Source organism: Aphelocoma coerulescens, chromosome 5 (genome assembly GCF_041296385.1).
Source record: "Aphelocoma coerulescens isolate FSJ_1873_10779 chromosome 5, UR_Acoe_1.0, whole genome shotgun sequence".
Lineage (NCBI taxonomy): Eukaryota > Metazoa > Chordata > Aves > Passeriformes > Corvidae > Aphelocoma > Aphelocoma coerulescens.
In genome coordinates, this window is record NC_091019.1 from 8,648,942 (window position 1) to 8,668,728 (window position 19,787).

The 19,787-nt window shown below is 40.7% G+C and overlaps 1 protein-coding gene across 1 annotated transcript; it reads right to left on the minus strand.

Moving 5' to 3' along the window:
* Positions 1–4,361: 4,361 nt before the first annotated feature.
* SLC5A12 (solute carrier family 5 member 12) lies at positions 4,362–19,404 on the minus strand. Its single transcript, XM_069016486.1, has 15 exons — positions 18,796–19,404; positions 16,781–16,846; positions 15,686–15,737; positions 14,346–14,413; positions 13,195–13,349; positions 11,867–12,007; positions 10,387–10,516; positions 9,956–10,044; positions 8,983–9,095; positions 7,815–7,882; positions 7,372–7,458; positions 6,590–6,768; positions 6,268–6,371; positions 5,935–6,056; positions 4,362–5,206 (listed from the first exon to the last, which is right to left on the minus strand). The coding sequence occupies exons 1-15, from the start codon at positions 19,150–19,152 to the stop codon at positions 5,048–5,050; spliced, it is 1,890 nt and encodes a 629-aa protein (XP_068872587.1). The 5' UTR covers positions 19,153–19,404; the 3' UTR covers positions 4,362–5,047.
* Between the last annotated feature and the right edge of the window lie 383 nt (positions 19,405–19,787).

Here is a 19,787-nt window from a genome sequence, read left to right on the forward strand (position 1 = left end):
TGGTTGCTTTGGTTCACAACCAGAAGATGCGTGAACAGGCTGCAGGAACGCAGCCATAGCAGACCTTTTCTGGCTCCCAGATCCCACCTTAGCACAGGCTTCGACCATGTCTGTTACCTCAGGATCCCCTGGTAAGGCATCTATGATTTTTCTGCACTCTTCATTTGCGTTATCTCTCACTAACTGCCTTAACAACATCTGTCTTAACCCGTCATCCTCAACCTGCTTCTTGAGAGAAGCAGCGACTTTCTCTACAAAGGAGAGGAATGACTGATTTGCCTTGAACTATTTCAGTATATCGCTTTCTGGGCACCGATAACTCTATTGTTTTCAACAGGGCAGCCATGCCGACCTGTTGAGCTTGCTGCAGGGCGCTAGAGGACAAGGTGCCCTGTAGACTGGGATCAGAGAAGGGACCAGTCCCCATCAAAGCATCCATTCCTGCTGTCTGTCTAGGATCAGGAGCAGGGAGCTGCATATTTGCTAATGCAGCCTTGTTGGCCAGCTTTCTCCAGGTTTTCTCAAAAACTGTAAATTGTACCGGTTGAAATAGAATTTGACCTAAGTGTCTGATATCAAATGGAGCAAGTAAATCTGTATTTATCACCCTTATTATCTGCATAACCTCAGCAGAACCTAGCCCATATTGTGCCACCTTGGATTGGAGGTCCTGGGCAACTTTCCAAGCAATTACCTCATGCTTGTCACACTGGCCAGAATCTGGGAGAGCCTTATACACTGGGAAAGCTTGGATCTCCCCTTTTGGGGAGTCACTACCATTGTGAACTTCTGGCACAGCCTGCGGATGTAGTGTAACAGCTCCCCGGTTACCGGCAGAATCCTCAGATCTATTTGGCATTCCAAGGGTTTCTAATAAGCTCCAGTCACCCTCCTCCAATGCTTGCATCTTAACTGACTCTAAGAAGCGATTGTAGTGGGTTGGACGCACTCTTACCATGGAGTCCTTAAAGGTGCAGGGGCGAGACCGGCGCAGCCTTTTCCTTCGTCGCGCGGCTACAGCTGCCTGACGACCTGGGGCCAGAACCTCATCTGCCTCACTTCCTGTCGAGGAATCATCAGGCAAGGGCAACTCTGAGGTGCTGGGAGTGAACAGAAATGGACGGGGAGGGGCACTTTGGCTAAGTTTGCTAGAGGCAGAACAGACAGTAGAGAGTGCAGTTGGCTGTGCTGCAGTTTGGACAGCAGCCTCTTTGCGGGATGCCGTCTCGGCCGGTCCCGATAGAGCCGGTGCTTAAGCTGCAGCCGCCATCTCTGGGGCTATGGCCGTGCTCGGCGCCGCGCTTGTCTCTTGCACTGCGGCTGCGTTCAGTGCGGTTGCCGCTTCTGCTGCTGTTTCTCGCTCCCCGGCCGTGCTCGGTGCTGTCGCTGGCCTGCGCTCTGCAGCAGTGCCCGGTGCCGCCGCCCCTGGCCACGTCTCTGCAGCTGCCGCCGCTTCCGGGTTTTCCCGTGGCAGCACTGCTTCCGGGTTCGCCGCTGGCCACGCCATTTTCTGGCTCAGAGCGGCGTCTCCTGTGGCTGGTGCAGGCTTGGCGCACCTTGCACGGCCGGGTTGCTCGGGCATGCGCTGCTCTAGCAAGCTGAACAGGTCCTCCATCCTTCGGGATAGGTTCGGTAACTCTGTCAGCAAAGGCAGATGCTGTATTAAAAGGTCAATGGCTTGGTTCTGCGACTGCGCATAACATTCCAGCGCTAAGGAGGGCAGCGGACCACACCCAGGGAGTCTAGGTGCAGGCATGCCCGGCGCTACGCCGTCTAAAAAGTTAGATCCAGGTGCATACGCAACCGAGCTAGGAGCCGCTCTGGGGGTCCAAGTTGCTAAGCCGCTGATTTGCAGCCCTGGATAAGCCGTGGCCGCCGCCGATCTGAACGGCAAGGCAGGCTGTGCGCCCTCTCGCTGCCCCGAGCCCCCTGCCTCTGCCGGCGCGGAGTCCCTGGGGGCCGTGGAGTCCTGCAATTGTGCAGGGTAAGGCAGCGCAGGCTCTGCCTGTGGAGCCGGGGGGTTTTTCCGAATCCACCATCATTTGCCCCGGAAGCCCAGTCAACGGGGCCCCCCTCAGACATTCCTCCGTCACTCATCACTGAAATAGGCGAGCCAGCCCTGCTGTCACAGTCAATGTCTGTCAGCAGGATAAATAACGAACGTCAGGTTTCGTATAATTCTAATGCTGCTGGCTCCCCAGTCGGGAGCTCGTGTCGGACAGCACAGCTGAGTTCCTGCTATAAGGCAAAGTCCAGGGCAGTATCTCTGTCCATGGAAATCCCTTTTAAAGTAGCCCAGTCTAATAATTCCCAAACTGAGTTTTCAGGAATGGAGGTGTGCAATATGCTAAACACACCTTTCCAGACCAGTACCACAGCGTTGGTTTGTGAGCCGCTGTTCGCCATTTCTCAGTCCTGTCGGACTTCCCAGTCCCGGGGGTAAAGGGGAACAGCGTACCTCTAGAGGAATTTGGCTTGGCTTGCAGCGTGCAGGACACGTCAGAGAGTGCAGATCACGTCGGGCAGCACCAAATATTACTGCAGGCCTGGGCCCTAGGGTATATCATCGTGTCCCACAGCCATAGGGAGGAGGAGGAGAGAAGATCCAGCAGGCAGGAATTGTGCAGCAAGATTGATTGATTTAATTATTTTACAAACTCTTTTATAGACTTTTTTCTTCATAGTCTAATTGGACAAAGGATCAGCCACCCCTTGGGGGTGATTGGCTAAAATCCTAAAACATCCATTGTCAAAATATTTTTCTACTATACCATAAACAAGATTTTTCAAGGTTGCAGGTGTTTGGTTGTTTACATTCCCTGCTACCTCTTCTGTGAGAGAGAAAAGTCTCTCACGGACTTAGAACATAGCAAGAAAATCCTTGCTAGCAGCAATTTTGTATCTACACTAGTTTCATAATCTCAGTTTTTCAACCAAATTGGACAGGCTGGATCTGCCACTGGAAGGATCAATGGCTCAGGATGTAGAGGAAATGAGAAGATAACTAAACAACACTTACATGAATATTTAAACAGAATGGGGATTTCTCTGAGTTCCAGTTTTGCTAGGACTTATCCTTAAATCTTGCTAGAAGGCTGAATAATGAACTACTGATTTTAGCCATACGTTGTCACATATGACCCACGTGTTGGTATTAGTATAACCCTGTGCCTGGCTCCAATACAAATACAGAAAATACTTGTGTTCAATGAGCAGCTTTAGTTGTAACAAAACTAGCTTGGAAATAGTTGAAGAAAAAATTCTTCAGGATATTTCTTCAACAGCATTTGGAGAGAATGCAATTCTAGCCAACCTAACTCACTTTTTTTGGACATTAAATGGATTAATTAAGATTCTCTTTTGTGGTAAATGATTTGAAAAGATATTAAGTCTGTAGTGAATCCAATGTTTCCAAACTTGTGAAATGCATGCGGAGCATAATGATACTGCTTTAAGTTCCTTAAGAAATATTTAGAGGAGACTTGATTGTCTTCAGAGTTACAGATCTCTGAATCAGATATCCTCCAACTATGAGTAGAGAGGGTTGTATGATCCTCCATCTGACTATGTAGCTTTATATTGGTGTTTTGAACCACTTTCACTCAGGAATTATTTTACATCCTTATGCATGATAGACTTAATACAACCTAATCAGTAAGGTGTGTGGCCATGAGATACAAATGGTACGGATGTATTTACTGAGTTTCCATCTTTGCCTTGCTAGCAATCCCAACTATGGAAGCAGGAAGGGAAAGCATGCCACATGAGAAAGCAAGCAGCTAGCCAGACTCAGCTTTAAGATTTTATGAGATTATAAAAGCAGTGTAAAAGGGATTAACACAAATATTGACTTAGTTTCTTGACAAACTGTTCCATGCAAGCAAGGCAGTGTCATTTACAGACTGCTATTTCAGTTCTCTGATTAAAATCCTGGGACCACTTCCAGGGATAGGACATGAACACACACAGGGGAAATAAGTTCAAGGACCAGGCTGACATACATCTACGTCATAAAGATGGTCACTGATAAAGCAAAAGCAACAGCTGGGCTCTTCAAAGAAATACAAGATGAATGTATCAGCTGGGTCCATGAGTCATCTTTGATGTTTTTATTCCTTTTGTTTCATTCAATTGTGCATTTTGTTTAAAAACAAATATATTTATCGAAAAACTATATCCAGAAGTTTATCAAGGTGAGAGGTGATCTGTTGACTTTGATTTACAACCAGCACATTTTAGAAGAAACGAAAGAGAGCACTGAGTGGTCTCTGCTTCCAAGACATTGTACCAGACAGATTATTTTGCCTAATAATGTGTCTTTTTTTCAAAATTCAGCATGAGTTATCAATTAGGAGGCATAATCATCATTAAATGTTGGTTTATTTTCTTTGTTGCATAAAAGTGGATCTTTTTGAGCTGAAAACTAACACAGATAAAGAACTACCCTGAATTCAAAGTAAAGTAAATTTGTTACTCTCTCCTATAGCTTTTACAATGAGAAGTTATAAAGAAAACTTGAATTCCACAGAGGAAGCAAACACAGTTATCTTGGTGACTGAAAGTCCTGTCTGGTCTATTCAAGGTTCCTGTGAGGAGACTTTTTCAGATACCTGGGTATGGGCTCAACCTGACCTCTCTTCTCTCCCTCCATCAGAGGGCAGCTCACTGTCTCATCTTTGTGAGATATCTCACAAACTTCTCTGAAGTCTTAATTTATCTCAAGTTCACCTTTGAACATTTCCCTTCAATGATGAGTTACTGAACAGAGCATGTGATGCAGATGTATTGCAGCTGCATCTGAGTGGGAGCTTCCACAACAAAATTCATGAAACATTTCTTCCAAAATAGCAGTGCTTCCAAAACCTCGTTGTCCGATCATTTCCCAGGTCTGCCAAGAAATTAATAAATAAAAATCTGGTCTTTATTACTATAGTGAGCAATTGTTCCCTCTTGGTCACCTGCAAGCTGATAAATGCAGTAAAAAAAGTTCTTTATTTTTGAAGCTGAAGAACTAAAGTTTGATTAAATATCCCTTGTCCCTCAGCTTCTATAGGCGAGATTCTCTGCTCATATTTGTATATGAATTTTCCTCAGGATTGTAACCAGGGATCTGGTGATTATTTTCTTTGTTGGTATTATTCTCGAAGTTGTTATCTGTTCTGGTTTTATTTCCAGCAACTTTAGGCAGTTTTTTCTCAAAGTCCATCTGAAAAAAAGAAAGAAAATATGAAGCATGTATTCACTACCTTTTTCCTTTGATTAAAGGAAAATTGTTAAAACAGTGCAAGAAGAAAGGTATTCATTCTGTATGCCTTTTTAATGAGCTACAAACCCTTAGACACCTGGAGAATAGCTGGCCCTGTTGCTGTGGGGGGGGGGGGGGGGGGGCGGGTGGAAAGGAGCAGCTCAGGTGCTGGTGAGTGCAGCACAGCCTGATTGTTACTCCCTGGTGCTGCTCTGAAGGGCAGAAGCCACAGAGGCTCTGATGGTGGGGATGGCAGCAGCAAGAGAGCTTTGTGAACATATGAGTTCTAAAGTCTTTTTCTCTGAGCTTGGTGGAAGGTGATAGCTTGGTGAACTCTCTAAGGTGTAAAGTGCAGTTTTGCCTCCACTTGGCTGCTGAAGCAGGGAGGCAGATAGATGGAGATCAGACCCTGTTTCATGAGCCTCTGGCTTTCCTGAGGGCTGTTTGGAGAGTCTGAGTCCCCGTATTTGATGAAAACAGGAAAAACAGTTAACTTATTACTCACCAGGGTTTGGCTGATCTCATTTCCAGTGTGTGGTGCTTATGCAGCATACCTTGCATAAGTCCAAAAGCAACTGCTGAAGGCTGGTTCGTTCTCTGCTCAGCACGTGCCCTCATGAAAGTACATGCATGTGTTCCCACTGTTCCTGGGCCACAGCAGGGCCAAGCTAATGGGTTCAGGTACTTACCTCCAGGCTATCGTGCTGCACACCACACCAGAGGAAAATTTTGAGTCTTTTGGACCAAAAGCAGAACAGGTTGCAGACTGGCTTAATTAACACTGGTGGGATGTCTTCTCCTTTACTAGTTCCTGGAAAAAGAAAATAATAACACATGAGTCTATGGATAGCTAGGTATGAGCCTTGGGAGCCTCAGAATATGTGAGGTAGGGGAGCAGGATCAGAGCCCACTGCCCTCTTCTTAGTCTGTCTTAAGTCACCTGCTGGACTTTTTAAAAGCATTTTTTTAATATATGTGTGTATATATATATATATATGTCTATGTATGTTTAGAACACCAACCTGTTATAAGGCTTATCAACAACCCTGTGATGGCACAGCCCAAGCAGCCGATGGCACTGAAGTACAGGTAGGACAGGGAGTACCAGGTGTCTGCCAGCAAAGGCCTGTGAAGAGGTGACAAAAGCAGCTAGTGATGAGCAACAGCTGTGTTTAGGTTGTTGCCTGACTGTGCCAGCAAAATGCAGCTCATGCTGCAGTTGATGTGTCATCTGGCATCAGTCTGCACTCCCAGCCTGCTCTGTGGTTACTGCCTGCACCCCAGCTGCAGGTGGGGATGGCACACTTGGCAAAATATAGGCTTAAGTGGTAATAGGAAAAATACCTCTCTGGAGCCACCGTGGGAGCTGCCGTTATCAGTGCCTCAGTGGTGTTAGCCAATGTGCAGTTGAGGGTGGACAGTTGCAGAGGGATGGACTTTGTTGGTGGTGCAGGGTAAATGAAAGAGCCGGTACCAGCCCAAAAAGCCAAGCTGATCCCAGCTAAGAGGCCTCCGAGAGCACCCTTAGCAAGTATAGAAAGGTACTGTTAAAGATGATACGTGGAAAGTGCTTTTCTGCGAGTTAGGCAGGAGTAGGTAATGATGGGTTATGGTGTAAATAAATTCTGTTCTCTCTCAATTAAGGTATAAAACATGGTGTTTTAGTGCCCTCTATTTATAAAAGTTGAAGCAGAAGTGTGCTCAAAGCCATGATACAGATTTTAGTTTTACTTCTGCTAACCTTGATGGGAATCCTCATGGGGCAATATGGAATGAGCTCATGTTGTGTTTTGAGTGAAAGTGTGAAGGCAAAGCTATTGAAATCACTCTGTGCCTCCCAAGATTGGTGCAAGTATTGAATAATTTTTTCTTCTTAATGAAACTCAGAAACAAAAATAATTTTTAAGAAAACCCTCATGTGAATCTAATCACCAATTATTCCACAGTTGGGTAGACTTAAATTCAACAGGATACATTTAGACAGGGAAAAGGCACGTATAAATAGATCTTAGATCCTCAGGCACTAAAACTGAAAAGCAGATCAAAGACCCAAACAATTTTCAAAATCGAGTTTTAACCAAAAAATGCCAAGAGATTTTCTTTTAGATCAGGATTTTTTTCCTTACCTTCCAGTTAGCACAGGGAAACACAATTCCCAGAGTAAATAATCCCAGCATGGGCCCCCCACACATCCCATGGATGGAGAGGGAAGCCTGTGGGTGTAGAGAAGAAGAAGGAGTTCAGGGAGCTGCTGAGGGGGAGCATGCCCAGTTCTGATTTTGGTCTGTAATTTTCAGTGGGAAAATAGTGAGGGAGAAGGGATAAGTAGTGATTTCATGGCACAGTTAAAGAGAGAATCATGCTCAGTATTGTTTCCTAGCAGTGAGTCAATAGTGAAGGAGTTAGGGGATTTATGATTTTTTCCCCCTACATATTCCTCTCAGCAAAATGTCCATAGAAAGGGTTTAGATGATCTAGCAGCCATCAGAGCTGGCAGCATTATTTGTTCAGTTCATTGCATTTCTGTTAATTCCTGTTCTATTAATTGCATTTCTGAAGCAAGAAATACCTGAACAACTCCTCCCAGCAGCGATGCTGCTGCAGCCATCGAAGTGCACAGCACACCATATAATATACCTGGGAAAGATAAGGTAGTGAGGTTCTCAGTGCTGGTTAATAGTGAGGATGGTTTCTAGCTCAGTAGTGTCTGAGATGACCAGGCAGTATGGAGGAAATTCCATTTCTTTTTGGATGTTTAGAGTGGGCCATTACACACCCAGCAGTGTCTTGTGTGAAGTCTCGTTGCGTTTTTGGTTGATTGATTTTTCTTACAAAGTAGAACAATAGCAATGAAATTAATTTAGAAGTTATGCCTCATGTAGAAATGTTTCTGTTGCCTTTAAATATCACTTTTAAAGTAACCTAATAAATGAGTTGAGAAATTATAAACAGCATGGCTTTTTTCCTTTGAAACCAGTTTTAACTTTGTGGTAGGTGGAACTCTGTATGCAGCAGTCTTGAGTAAAGCCAACCAAAACTTATGTGCTAGCACACCTTGTTTTCGGAAGTAAAAATTATCTTTCTAGGTCCAGAGTGAAAAAGCTAATAGTAAGTGGAAAAACAAGAATGGAGAAGACTAGAAGCAGTTACAGAGATAAAAAATATATGGTTTTGGCTCTTTCATGATATTTATGAACATTAATAGAATTGTCATGGTATTAATATGGTATTCATAAAAGGGTTATGATCTTACTGCAATAGTTGTAAAAAAAATCGTAAAAATTAAAGTAATGTTGGATGCTTGATATGTTGATAATATTTTGTGGGGTTTTTTACTTTTTTTTGTATACTTTTTCTCTGAAAAGCTAAATAACTGCTTATGCAATACTCTGAGTTGGAATAGAAATTACTTACGTTATTACTCTAAAAGAACAAGAAGTACTACTATAGAGTAATGTGGTAATAACTACATCAATATTCTTTCTGTTTTCCAATATTTTCAATAGACCAAACTCTTCCAAGGATTTTGAGCAATGGCTGTTAATGCTAGCTTATATTTTTTTCTCTGCCATATGGTGCTGATACTTAATGTTACCAAAGCATCAGGCTGATGTTCACCTTGTGGGTTTATAAGGGGTTACATTCCTGTGGAGGCTTCCAAAAAAGTGTTTCTGAGGAAGTCTCTCTATGCAGTGCCCTTTGCTGCTAAAGAAATGGATCTCATCTAGAGTACCCACACAAGCCTTTGCTGATCCACGTACTCATCTTCTCAGAGAGGTTTGGGAAACATTTCTTGACCAAGTCTTCAAAGGTAACAGTTGCTAAAGCATTGATGCTGGCAGCTACCGTGCTGTAGAAAGGGTAAGTAAGAGTGGTAAGTAAATAGGAAGCAATATAATCTGAAATCAAGTTGTATTTATAAAGAAGTTCTTCCTCTTGTTCAGCATAAATGCTCTTCAAGAACTGTATTTTTCATAGTATTTTTCATATGTGCTGCTTTAACTGGGGAGTTTTCTGCTACTTCTGGAATTGCTGGGGGCTCTGCTTTGTGCTGGCATGGAACAAGATAGAAACTCATCCTAACTGACCCTTCCATTTCCAAATCTGCAAAGACCTTAAATATAGACATGTTCCAGAATTAAAACTTCACTCTCTTACAAATTGAAGGATATGTAGTCACCACTCTGATCCTCCATGAATAGCCCAACTCTTTTAGGTAGGTGAGTGAGCCTATCTTTGGTGAATACAGTTCAGATAGGCTTGTTGAAAACATTTATACCCCTGACTATGATTTTAAGGCTCTTAACTTAAGTAAAGACAATTTCACCATGAGAAGCTCTCAAGGGTAATTTCTACACTATATGGATAACATTATTCTAAATGTATTTGGGATAAAAAGATGCTGGAGATGTGGAGTTAGACTTTGTCATAAACCATAGAATAATTTAGGTTGGAAAGACTGCTAAGATCACAGAGTCCAACCGTTAGCACAGTCAAGTCCACCACTAAACCAGGTCCCTAAGTGCCACATCCACATGTCTTTTAAATACCTCCAGGGGTGTAACATAGTTCAATAAGGAACTACTGCTACTTCCTAGACTGTTCTAAGAAAAACATCTGGGCTTTTCTTAGGGTTTCATATTTTGACTTCATTCTGGGTTCTCAAGAAATTATCATAAACAGCTAAAATGTCAATTTAGATTCACAGACCTTAGTGTTCCACTGAATGCACAGGCGACAAACAGTCCTGGGACTCCTGGCATCGAAGAAAAAATGTCCATAACAAAGTATGGCATGAGCTGGGATTGAAGGAGCACAAGAGCAACACAAAAAATTAATGAAGAGTTTCCTAGGTAATGGAAGAGAAGTAGCTGTTTATGAGCATGTTGCTAAATTCTGGTGTTGTCCCAAATAACATGGTATCAGATTTTGAGCAGAGGGGATGTCTTTTGTCAAAAATGCTCAATTGAATTAGTACTGCAGGAGTGCCAGAATAGATATTATTGTAGCCGTGATCTGGCAACCACCTTCGTGCCTGAGTGCTGAAATGACATAGAGCATTGCACAAAATTTAAACTGTCCTGATATGTGCTATATCTGAGCCCAAAGCAGCTCCTAATTATCATAATGGACATCTGTACCTGATCAGGAGCTGAAATGAAACCAGCAGTCCAAGGATCACAGCTCTTGTAATAAGAGTACATCACCAATCCACAAAATACTGCACACACTAGGACTGTCCAAAGTCCCAATAAATTCAGGTAAAGTGCCCTAGAGCAAAAGAGAGAAACCATTTAATGGAAAATAATTTAAAAGTTCTTACAAGATACTTATTCTGAACTTTTTTGGGAGATCCCTTAATCCAAACTGGTTATATAATTCAAACTGGCTGTATAATTCAAAGCAAGATTTAAAAAAAGGAAAAGTACACCATCCTTACGCTATAGGGCAAGAATAAAGTTTCCAAGCAACTCCATACAGCTGGAAGAGTCATGTAACCTCTACACAGAATGGGCTGCACTGAGTGCTGGATCTGTCATTCCTGTCCATTGTAAGAACAGATTTTTGCCTGTTGGGAGTTGTTGATGCTGTACTTCCTTTAAAGCACACAGAATATTATTTCCAGTGTTACCATGCAAAGTAACAGTCTTGGTTGTTTTTCACTATTCCATGAAATGGATGTGGGTGACAGCATCTGCTACGAAGATTGTGTGGCTGTGGTTCAGCAATCCTGCAGGTTCTGAGAGCTGCCAGATTTTATAGAGTTCACATCTTTTTGGACACTACCTTGTGCAAGATCTAGTGCTAAGGCCACTTCAGAGTGTGCTAACAGGACAGAAAGGTTAACCCAACTTGTTACTAGTGATGTTCTCACTGGTGTGACTTCTAAATGCTTTTCAGACACTGAATTTTCTACAGGATAAATTCATATAGACAGTCATGAACTTCAGAAAAATTAGTATGTTTACAGAGAGCAAAAAAGCTAACTGTTCGAAGAATGAAAAAATTATCACCTTTATGCTTTAGCCACATGTGCAAGCAATTGGCCCTAGGTGTATGCAAAAAAATATGATTGTTTAGTAAAACACGTCTAGCTATGCATATATTACTGCTGAAGTTGAGAAAGGTAGTAAGCTGGAGACCTGTATATCTATATTGTGAAGATTAACTTTGTTCTTCATTGATTCTGATTATTCTGATGCTGCAGAATTTTAAGAAATTATTAAGATTTAATTTTATTTAGATAATACCTTGTACTGTAGTGCCCCACTAAATCAATAACAACTTTTAATCCAGTATAACATAAACACAGTTCCAATAAATATATTTTTACAATGAAGCTGTAGATAGCACAACTTCTATGTTGGCATCTTTGCCATACTCTCCTTCTGAGGATTATGTTATCAGCCTGATCATAAATTGCTAATCTGCAAGAGATGAATAGCTACCTCTTTTTCCCCTGCATATACTTAAGTCATTTCGAGCCAGAGGAAGTAAGACTGTCAGAGCACAATTAGCTTACTACCACCTAATGGGATCCCAATATTTATTTAGTATAGCTGACAAACTTAGTGTTATTCTTGATTAATTGCAGGAATAGGTTCATGACAGGTAGCTTACAGTTTAGCATGTTTTTCCGATTTGCAGGAAATGCACCTCTGTATTGTGGACTGATTGACTCCATAGAGCCCTAGCCATGTAAATGTTCCCCCAATAACTATTGTCCAGAAGGTATGTCGTCTCAAAGGATCAACATCAAAGCTAGAAGAAAGAAAGAAAGAAAGAAGCAATTTAGTTTTTTTTATTTAAGCGTATTTTTTTCAGCAAGAGGTAGGTGATTTTTTTCAGAACTATCTGACATGTCCTACCATCTGAATCAAAAATTCTGCATTGGTAATACTGTTTTCCAGCACAAATAACATCTGATGAGTTGAAGTTTGGAAGTGTTTTTACTTTTATATTGGAACACATTGTTTTCAAGTCAGGATAAGCAAATATCATTCAGACATAGAGGATCACTTAATTGAGATTAATCAAAGTTATAAGGATGCTTATGCTCAGATATAAGACCTATGTCTTATTGTAGCAGATCTACAAGCCATACTGCCTGGGACCCCATCTTCTGTAAGGAACAAGGTTCTTTAACAAACTCTTAAAAAATCCACTGAACTTTTAATAACACATCATTATGATGTAACATTCCTTTACATGAAATTGCTTCAGCTGCAGTGTTATCTTTTGTACAACAAAATTCCGTTACTCAGCAAATCTAACTTGTACAAGTACATCTTTCTGTCTCAAATATGTCATTTTTGCAGTTCTCCTCATCTTGGTAGAGACAGCAGATAACATTTGACCTTGCTGCTGGATTCTGTCAGTGACTTCCCTTGATTAATCAACAAATGCCCCAAGCAGCCAAAGGAAGATCAGATTTCTATCCCAGTGCACTGATGCACTATTGCTAGCTGCTGTAGTGAGTGCAAGTAAAACATAATGTCAGTTTTATGAATAGAAAATGAAAGATGTATACAATTAGCCACCGAGAATAGCTCAGTTGGTTAGAACATAGTGCTGATGGCATCAAGGTTTCATGTTTGATCCCTGTATGGGCCATTTACGTAAGAGCTGGACTTGTTGATCTTTGTGGGTCCCTTCCAGCTCAGAATATTCTGTGTATGAAATTGGAAGGAATAATTGGGCTGCATTTGTAGTTACATGAGGAAAAATGGCAAATCTCCCCTTCAGTTCAGCAGACCTTTGATTTCTTGAAAGAGTTAAGCTTTCCTAAAGGTCAAATGCATTGCCAATAGCTGAAGAAATGAGGAATGGACTTCTCTGAGTCACTGAGGTTGTTTAATAACCAGTCTGAGTATTTTTGGCTTACTAAGGGTAGGGTTTCTAAACATTAAATATACAAAAAGGAAAGGTTTGCATCATTTGTTTCTTACTCAAATATGTTTAGCCGAGATCCTTCATGGGCATCTTCCCAGACTTTGGTCGATCCACCATTCAGACTAGTTCCTCGAATCAAAACCGTCATGAAGCCAGCCACCATAACAATCATTTGAAATGCATCTGTCCAGACAACAGCTTTTAATCCTCCCTAAAACAAAGAGAAACTGTATGCCCCAAATTTTCTTTCCTGTTGCTCAAGTACTGAAAAATGTAGAAAGACTCCTTATTTTGACAGTTCATGAGCTGTATGTATAGCACCTAGCAAATCAGGGCTCTGCATTCTCCCACAAAGTGTGTATTTTTGCAGGTCAGAAAATTTCACAGCCTAAATAATTTGTCCATGGACATATGAGAATATTTGACTTTCAGTTAAATGCTTTTTTTTCTGCCTCCTTTATATGCATTTGAAGAACATATCATGGTGTGGAACAAAAGCTTAAGGAGTTTTGGCCTGTTCCTACATCCCATAGGACTCTGTACATTCTCAGAGCCCAGTGGTCCACAATTAGCCTAAAACAGAAAAATAGCACTGGAAAGTTTGCCATTCCGCTTTCTTACATAGCTACTATCATATTTGATCAAATCAGCACTAGAGCACATAGTAAGTGTTTTCAAAAAGAGGGGAGTGATATATTGAAAAAAATATTTAGTGGCAATGAGAATGGCAATTAGTTTGTATCTTGAGCCCCAGGGCTCTGCTGCTTCATTGCAAATCTCTATACAGTATATGTTTTGGAATTTGGAGTCTCATGTTGCTTCCACTCAAAAGAAAAGTTCTCTGACCTGTTGATTGTCCTTTCTAGGGTTTAGCGCTTTGTTTAGCTTTTGAGCACAATTTTCGTGACAGTGTTTTTCAGCCTATAATTTGTAAAAGGTAAGAAACATCTTCTCAAAAGATGACAGGGGAAGCTTATTGCCTCCTTATCTGGACTCTGTCTCAAGATGTTTAAACCTTGAGACATACAGCAGAGGATTAGAGAGGATTATTTTTTTCCTCCCAATAGATTTCTTTATAACAGAGTGTAGAAAAAATTTATCTCTATGTTCTCCACAGGAGCCATCCTTCTCTGATATTCTGTCATGTTTAAAGGATGGTCAAATTAACAGTCTGTGTTCCAACTGTTCAGTTATGCCTGTTACATACCAGAGTGCAATAGAAAGTGCAGACAATTCCTGTTGCAGCTACAGAACCCCAGAGATCAAAGCCAGTGACTGCAAAACCAATGAAAACAAAATTGTTAGCAAAATGGAGGTAAGTCATCTGTAAGGTAACAGAAGAGCTGTAGCTTTAGAAGGATAGGAGCAATTACTAATTTTAATATTTTGTGTCTATTAGGAGCTTTGCTGGATTGTTCAAGTTTTGTAGAACTTCTGGATACTGTTTTGCATTGTTGTTTTCTTTCAAATTGAAATTAGCTAACTTTCACGCAAAAGTTACACAGAGAATACTTGCATAAAGCACAAATGTCATTCTAATGGGACAGTGCTTTACAAGCAGTGCTTCACTTCTGTTCTTAGTCCAGAATTTTCTCTTGAGAAACCAAGTTCTTCAGAGACTCCCAAAAATCCTAAGACAAAAAAACCCCAACACCTAAGTAAATTTCATTACCTGCATCTAAGAATGATTTAATGCTAAAATGTGCTGCATTAAAACAAATTTCTGTGTTCATTTTGCTTTGTAAAGTTTCTTTGCACTAAGTGCACAAATTTTGGTTTGGCTGATACTGAAATCTCACCCACCAGTCATAGTCTGTGAGAGCAAAACTATTTGTAAAGGTGCTCTTATTAGCAAAGTTAGTATGGTGTAATAATGAATGAGAACTTTCACATGGAATTCAGCTGCATGCCAGAGGAAGGAAATTTGGCGCTGTGTGAGTGGTGAGATAGAACAAAATGAATGCATCTCAGATAATAAACAATAAAAGAGCCTCACAATCTCTTACCAGTCAGTTTTGGTAAAATCAGGATTTGGGCCATGATGATTGCTTGTGCCCTATGGCAGTAAAATTACAAATCCCATCTATGGTGATGGTTGCTCTATGCCTAGTTTGCAAATATTAATTGAAGAAGTCTGGGGACAGACAGCAGAACAGCATTCATCTCTGGCTACGGGGAGAAGAATTATGCCCATGGAAACCTGAATACAAGAGACAGGGACAGGGGGAATCAAAGTACAGAGTATGGTCTTGGATCATCAGCTTGTACTGTGAACTTTGTCAGGATGTTGGGAAATTGTTTGCTTCAAATCTCTTCAGGTGGTATTGAGTGGAAAGGAGAGCAGAAGAGCACATGAGGCTCCTGCTGATGTTTGGGTGTGAGAGGGACCTGGGGAGTCAGAAATGCAGAGCTACAAAGTGAAGGCAAAAATCTTTTTATAGAACCTTTGAGGAGGGTTGGGTTTTTGTCTTTATCTATTTTTGTTACTTCATTTACTCAAGCAATCCTTGTGGTGTTGGTACAGTGTAGTGCAGCATAGGAACTCACCTTGGTTGAGTGCCAGTGATGGAGCATAGACTACTATTCCTGTGTAAAGGATCTGAAGGAGAAAAAGTTCATTAAAAATGATGTATTTGAATGCTCGGTGATAAAACTTCTAAGGGTAGGGCTCTGAGCAAAATACCAGATCTAGGGGTTTCTTTAGATCACCTTGTATTGTATATGGCTTTCTTTTTGAGCCCTTAAAAATTAAAATCTTGTGTTTAATTCCTTTCTGAGGGAAGGACCATTATCTGTCTTTGTATTACTTTTTTCTCCATTGCTATGACAAATAGATGACAAAATATCCTCATGAAAGAGAAAGAGGGTATCTCCAGAAAACACAAATAGTGATACAGAAATAAAGTTGCATTGGTCTTAAAAATTAAATTTTCATTTTTCCATTAAATCCCTTTCAAAGTAACTGACTCAATACCCTTTACATGCAAAATCTAAGAGAACTGACGAAGAAACAAAGCATCAAAGTCAATAAGCATTCAGATCTATTGCCAAAGGTTTGGGAATTATTAAAATGGAAGTAATGCAGAAAGAAATGTCTCCTAATCTCCCATCAAATCCCATCTTTTCATTAAATACACAACTAATGTAACTTTTCAAGAGGGTCACAGCAGTGACCATTACGGGACCGCAGCTACCTGGGCATCTGCCCAGGATACCTTGTGCAACAGTTTTCTGTTCAACTATGGGATAGTTCACCTCAGTGTCATAAATGGGTAAATAAATGTACCCACTAAAGCTTGACCAGCTTCTCAAGGAAGACAGAATCCACTTGTTTGGGAAGAGAGAGGCTTCAAGTGAACCTAATGAGACCAAGAGTATGCTGTGAGAGTACAACACAACATCCGAGGGTTAAAGACAACTAAAATGGCATTCTTAATACTTAATACGAAAAGTTAGGGAATTTAGACAGTTAAAAATGTAATCATACTTTCTTTTTAGCATTCATAGTTCAAGTGAAAAACTAAGAAAAACAGAGTACTCATTAAAACATCTCATTATAAAAAATGTGCCGTGGGAGACTAGTCTGTGAAAATCAATGTTGAGTGAAATTAGCATATAAAAAAAGAGTTAATGTTTTCTTACCGTCTGCAGGATGTAGATCAATGTTGCAGCAAGACGGACAATCTTGTTAAATCTTAACTCCAAATACTAGGAAAAAGCATAATTTCAGTAAAGTGCACATGTAGCATCTGTGATATGGATGTTACCCTTCTGTTAGCCCTAAGTAACACCTTGCTGTGCAAGTAAACTTACTGTCAGCTGGCACTGCTGTTATGAGTAGTAACAAGGGCTGCAGGATTGTCATTACACATAACAATAATTACATTTAAGAAATCTTCTCATCTGTACCATGTACTTGAAGTTCTTTATTGGGTTGCAGTAATCAATACCTGCTTTGTACCAGCAATAACTGGAACATCCCAAGAACTACAGAGAAATTTAAACTTAAAATGAAAGTATATTCGAACTATACAATGAGAAAACTTGAGTTCATCTCGAGTAGAAATAGCATGGACTCCAGTAGTGACAGAAGTGGAGCTGGAGCAAATGGTGAAGCAGCAACATGGAGTTTCCTAGTGCATGAGCTAAGCTGACTTTCCCACTTGCTCTGTCTCAGTCTAAAATCAAATCTGCACATCACCAATATGGAGAGGCAAGAGGGAGGATCTTATGGACTTCCAGGTTCAAGGATGTAGAGAGGTGTTGCCACTTTCAAAAGAACTGCAGAGGTGAGTGGATCTCTAGACCCAAAAGCCCGGGTTTTAAGGCTGAATCACCACCTGTGATCTCTGTAGAGTCTCTCTGCCCTGTGGCAGCCTTCATGCAGGGAGGCTCTTCTTGGGCCATAGTCCCATGATCTCCTCCGCAGAGACCAGGCACAGGCTATAAAAGTTTCCTCTCTTTTGCAAGCCTCTAGGCTGTACATTTTGTACTGCCAAAGCATCTTCTTTCTTGAATTTGCTCATGCTGATCTTCTGTTTCTTGCATAATAAACCTCACGGTCTGCCATATAAATACATAGCTAATTTATGTAACTTGACCTATTTCTAAAATAATTCATGAAGCCAACAGTCATCTTTCCAGCATGCTTGAAGGGTCTCTCTGTCTACAATGACACCTTTGGTTTTTCAGATGACAAAAGTAATTAATGTTCTGATCTTGGATCAAAACCAACTAGAAAATGCAACTTCTTCCAGCAATGGTCAATTTTACTCTTCACTGACCTGAAAATATTTCAAATACCCAGGAAGATCTGTTTGACCAAAGCCCTTCCTTGGGTTTGGGCTCAGCAAGCATGAGCAGCCTTTCTGTTACCAGAAAGTTCCTTGAGAACTAATCCCGTTTTGTCATCCAATTCTTGCTTAGTTGAAGCTGCCCACAGAGAGTAGCAACCAAATGTGCAGAAGTTGATTGAAGTGAGTAAGAGGCCATCCCAAATGGTCAGTAGCTGTCCTGTGGATAAGCAGGTTATAAGGGCTGCTACTGAACTGTATTATGAAGAAAATAATGTGTTCCAGGGAAAATGCCAGGCAAAAACTCTCAAAAGCTCAGAAGTCATTAATTTCATTTCCTAGAGAATGCTTGAATTCATTCTCCAGCCCTGACTTTTTAATTTTCTTCTTTCTTTTTTATTTTTGGAATAGGCCTGCCACCTTCTTTCCCTCCTTCCACCTCAGCTATTTAGATATAGTAACTTGACCAAAATTACCATATCTAGACTAAGTTTGAATTGGACAGTATTGAATGTTGTTCTTAAATTCTGTTTCTCTAAACCAGAGTGGAATACTTAAAAGACCAGAAGCATTTGGATAACCTTAATATTTTCCAAGTGTAACTTAATTTCATGCTGGTGTGTAAACTCATATCCTGTCTGTGCTATACGTACACAACAGGAGCTCTAACCCTTAGATTATGATTTCAATTTATGCAATATAAATAACTAGTTTGAATAATGCAAATGATTTCTAAAAATAATGTATCAATATATTTGTTCTGTAAAACACTGCAGAAAGCTGTCAAAGATTTTTCTCTAAAAAATATATGCATGATACTTAGTTATGCTAGAGTCGTGCCTTTATCTTATGATTTTTACTTACCTCATAAGTGCTTGTGATGCCAGATCTATAAAAGACAGGTAGAAAAAGTTCAGCAGTAAAAATTATGACAAGTGTATACGAAAGAAAGAAGAGCACAAAGGATGCCCCATAGCGATAAACTTCAGAGGGTGTCCCCAGGACAGTTACTGCTGACATGAAGCTTGATGTAAGAGAAAAAGCTATGGGTCCACATGTCATCTGCTTACCACCCACCAAAAATTCCTTTGAAGTTTTCTTTTTCCTCTCCTTAACCGCAAAAAAGACTCCAATGCTGGCAGAGACTAAAAATAATGCTGCAAAAACAACATAGTCCCAAGTCATGAATTTTTTGACTTCTGGAGCTAAAAAGTTTGGCATCGCACCAATTGTACGATTCTCTGATGGAAGATTCTGGTTTACTATGTCTGGTGCTCTGACCAGATTAACTGTTGACAGCAAAGTTGAAGCTTATCTGTAGCTCAGCAATGACAAACAATAAACTGAAAGACAGTTCAGCCAGAAGACTTTTTCTCCAGTTCACTTCTAAGGAGTAAAAAAAAGGTAGCAAAGGATGAGTTAAGGAGGAATGCACTTAGACCCTAGTACTATGGGTGTTTCTGCCAGGCAAGCTGAAGCAAGGGACTTAGCTATGAAACCTGTAGTACAATACCTTTTTATCTGTGATGTATAAATTTAAGGTTAAACATTAGCATGACACATTGACTTGATCCAACTCTTTTCTAACATCTCAGCATTTTAAAATAATAAAATGAGAGCAAGAGAGAAAAAAATAAAGGAGAGAGAAATGAAGGAAAGCTCAGTGTACAAACCTGTCATCTCACTAGTGAGTTTAGTTTCAGAGGAGCAATTTCGTCATATGACTAAAAGCTGATCTTGAATGTCAGCAATAGGCTTTGCAGTTTTCCTTTGACATTCTAAGTGTGCTCCTTGGTAGAATCTCTGGAAGTTAAGGCAGCCATAAGAAACTGAAGCGTTTAATGGTTAAAACTAAC

Bases quoted from the DNA above. Each gene is read 5' to 3' on its own strand.
- SLC5A12 (XM_069016486.1), bottom strand. From the start codon at position 19,152: ATGCCAAACTTTTTAGCTCCAGAAGTCAAAAAATTCATGACTTGGGAC. The intron at 6,372-6,589 runs GTATTTTTCCTA...ACCTCTTCACAG, and splicing joins CCCACGGTGGCTCCAGAGAG to GCCTTTGCTGGCAGACACCT. The intron at 5,207-5,934 runs GTAAGTACCTGA...TCTTTTTTTCAG, and splicing joins TGCAGCACGATAGCCTGGAG to ATGGACTTTGAGAAAAAACT.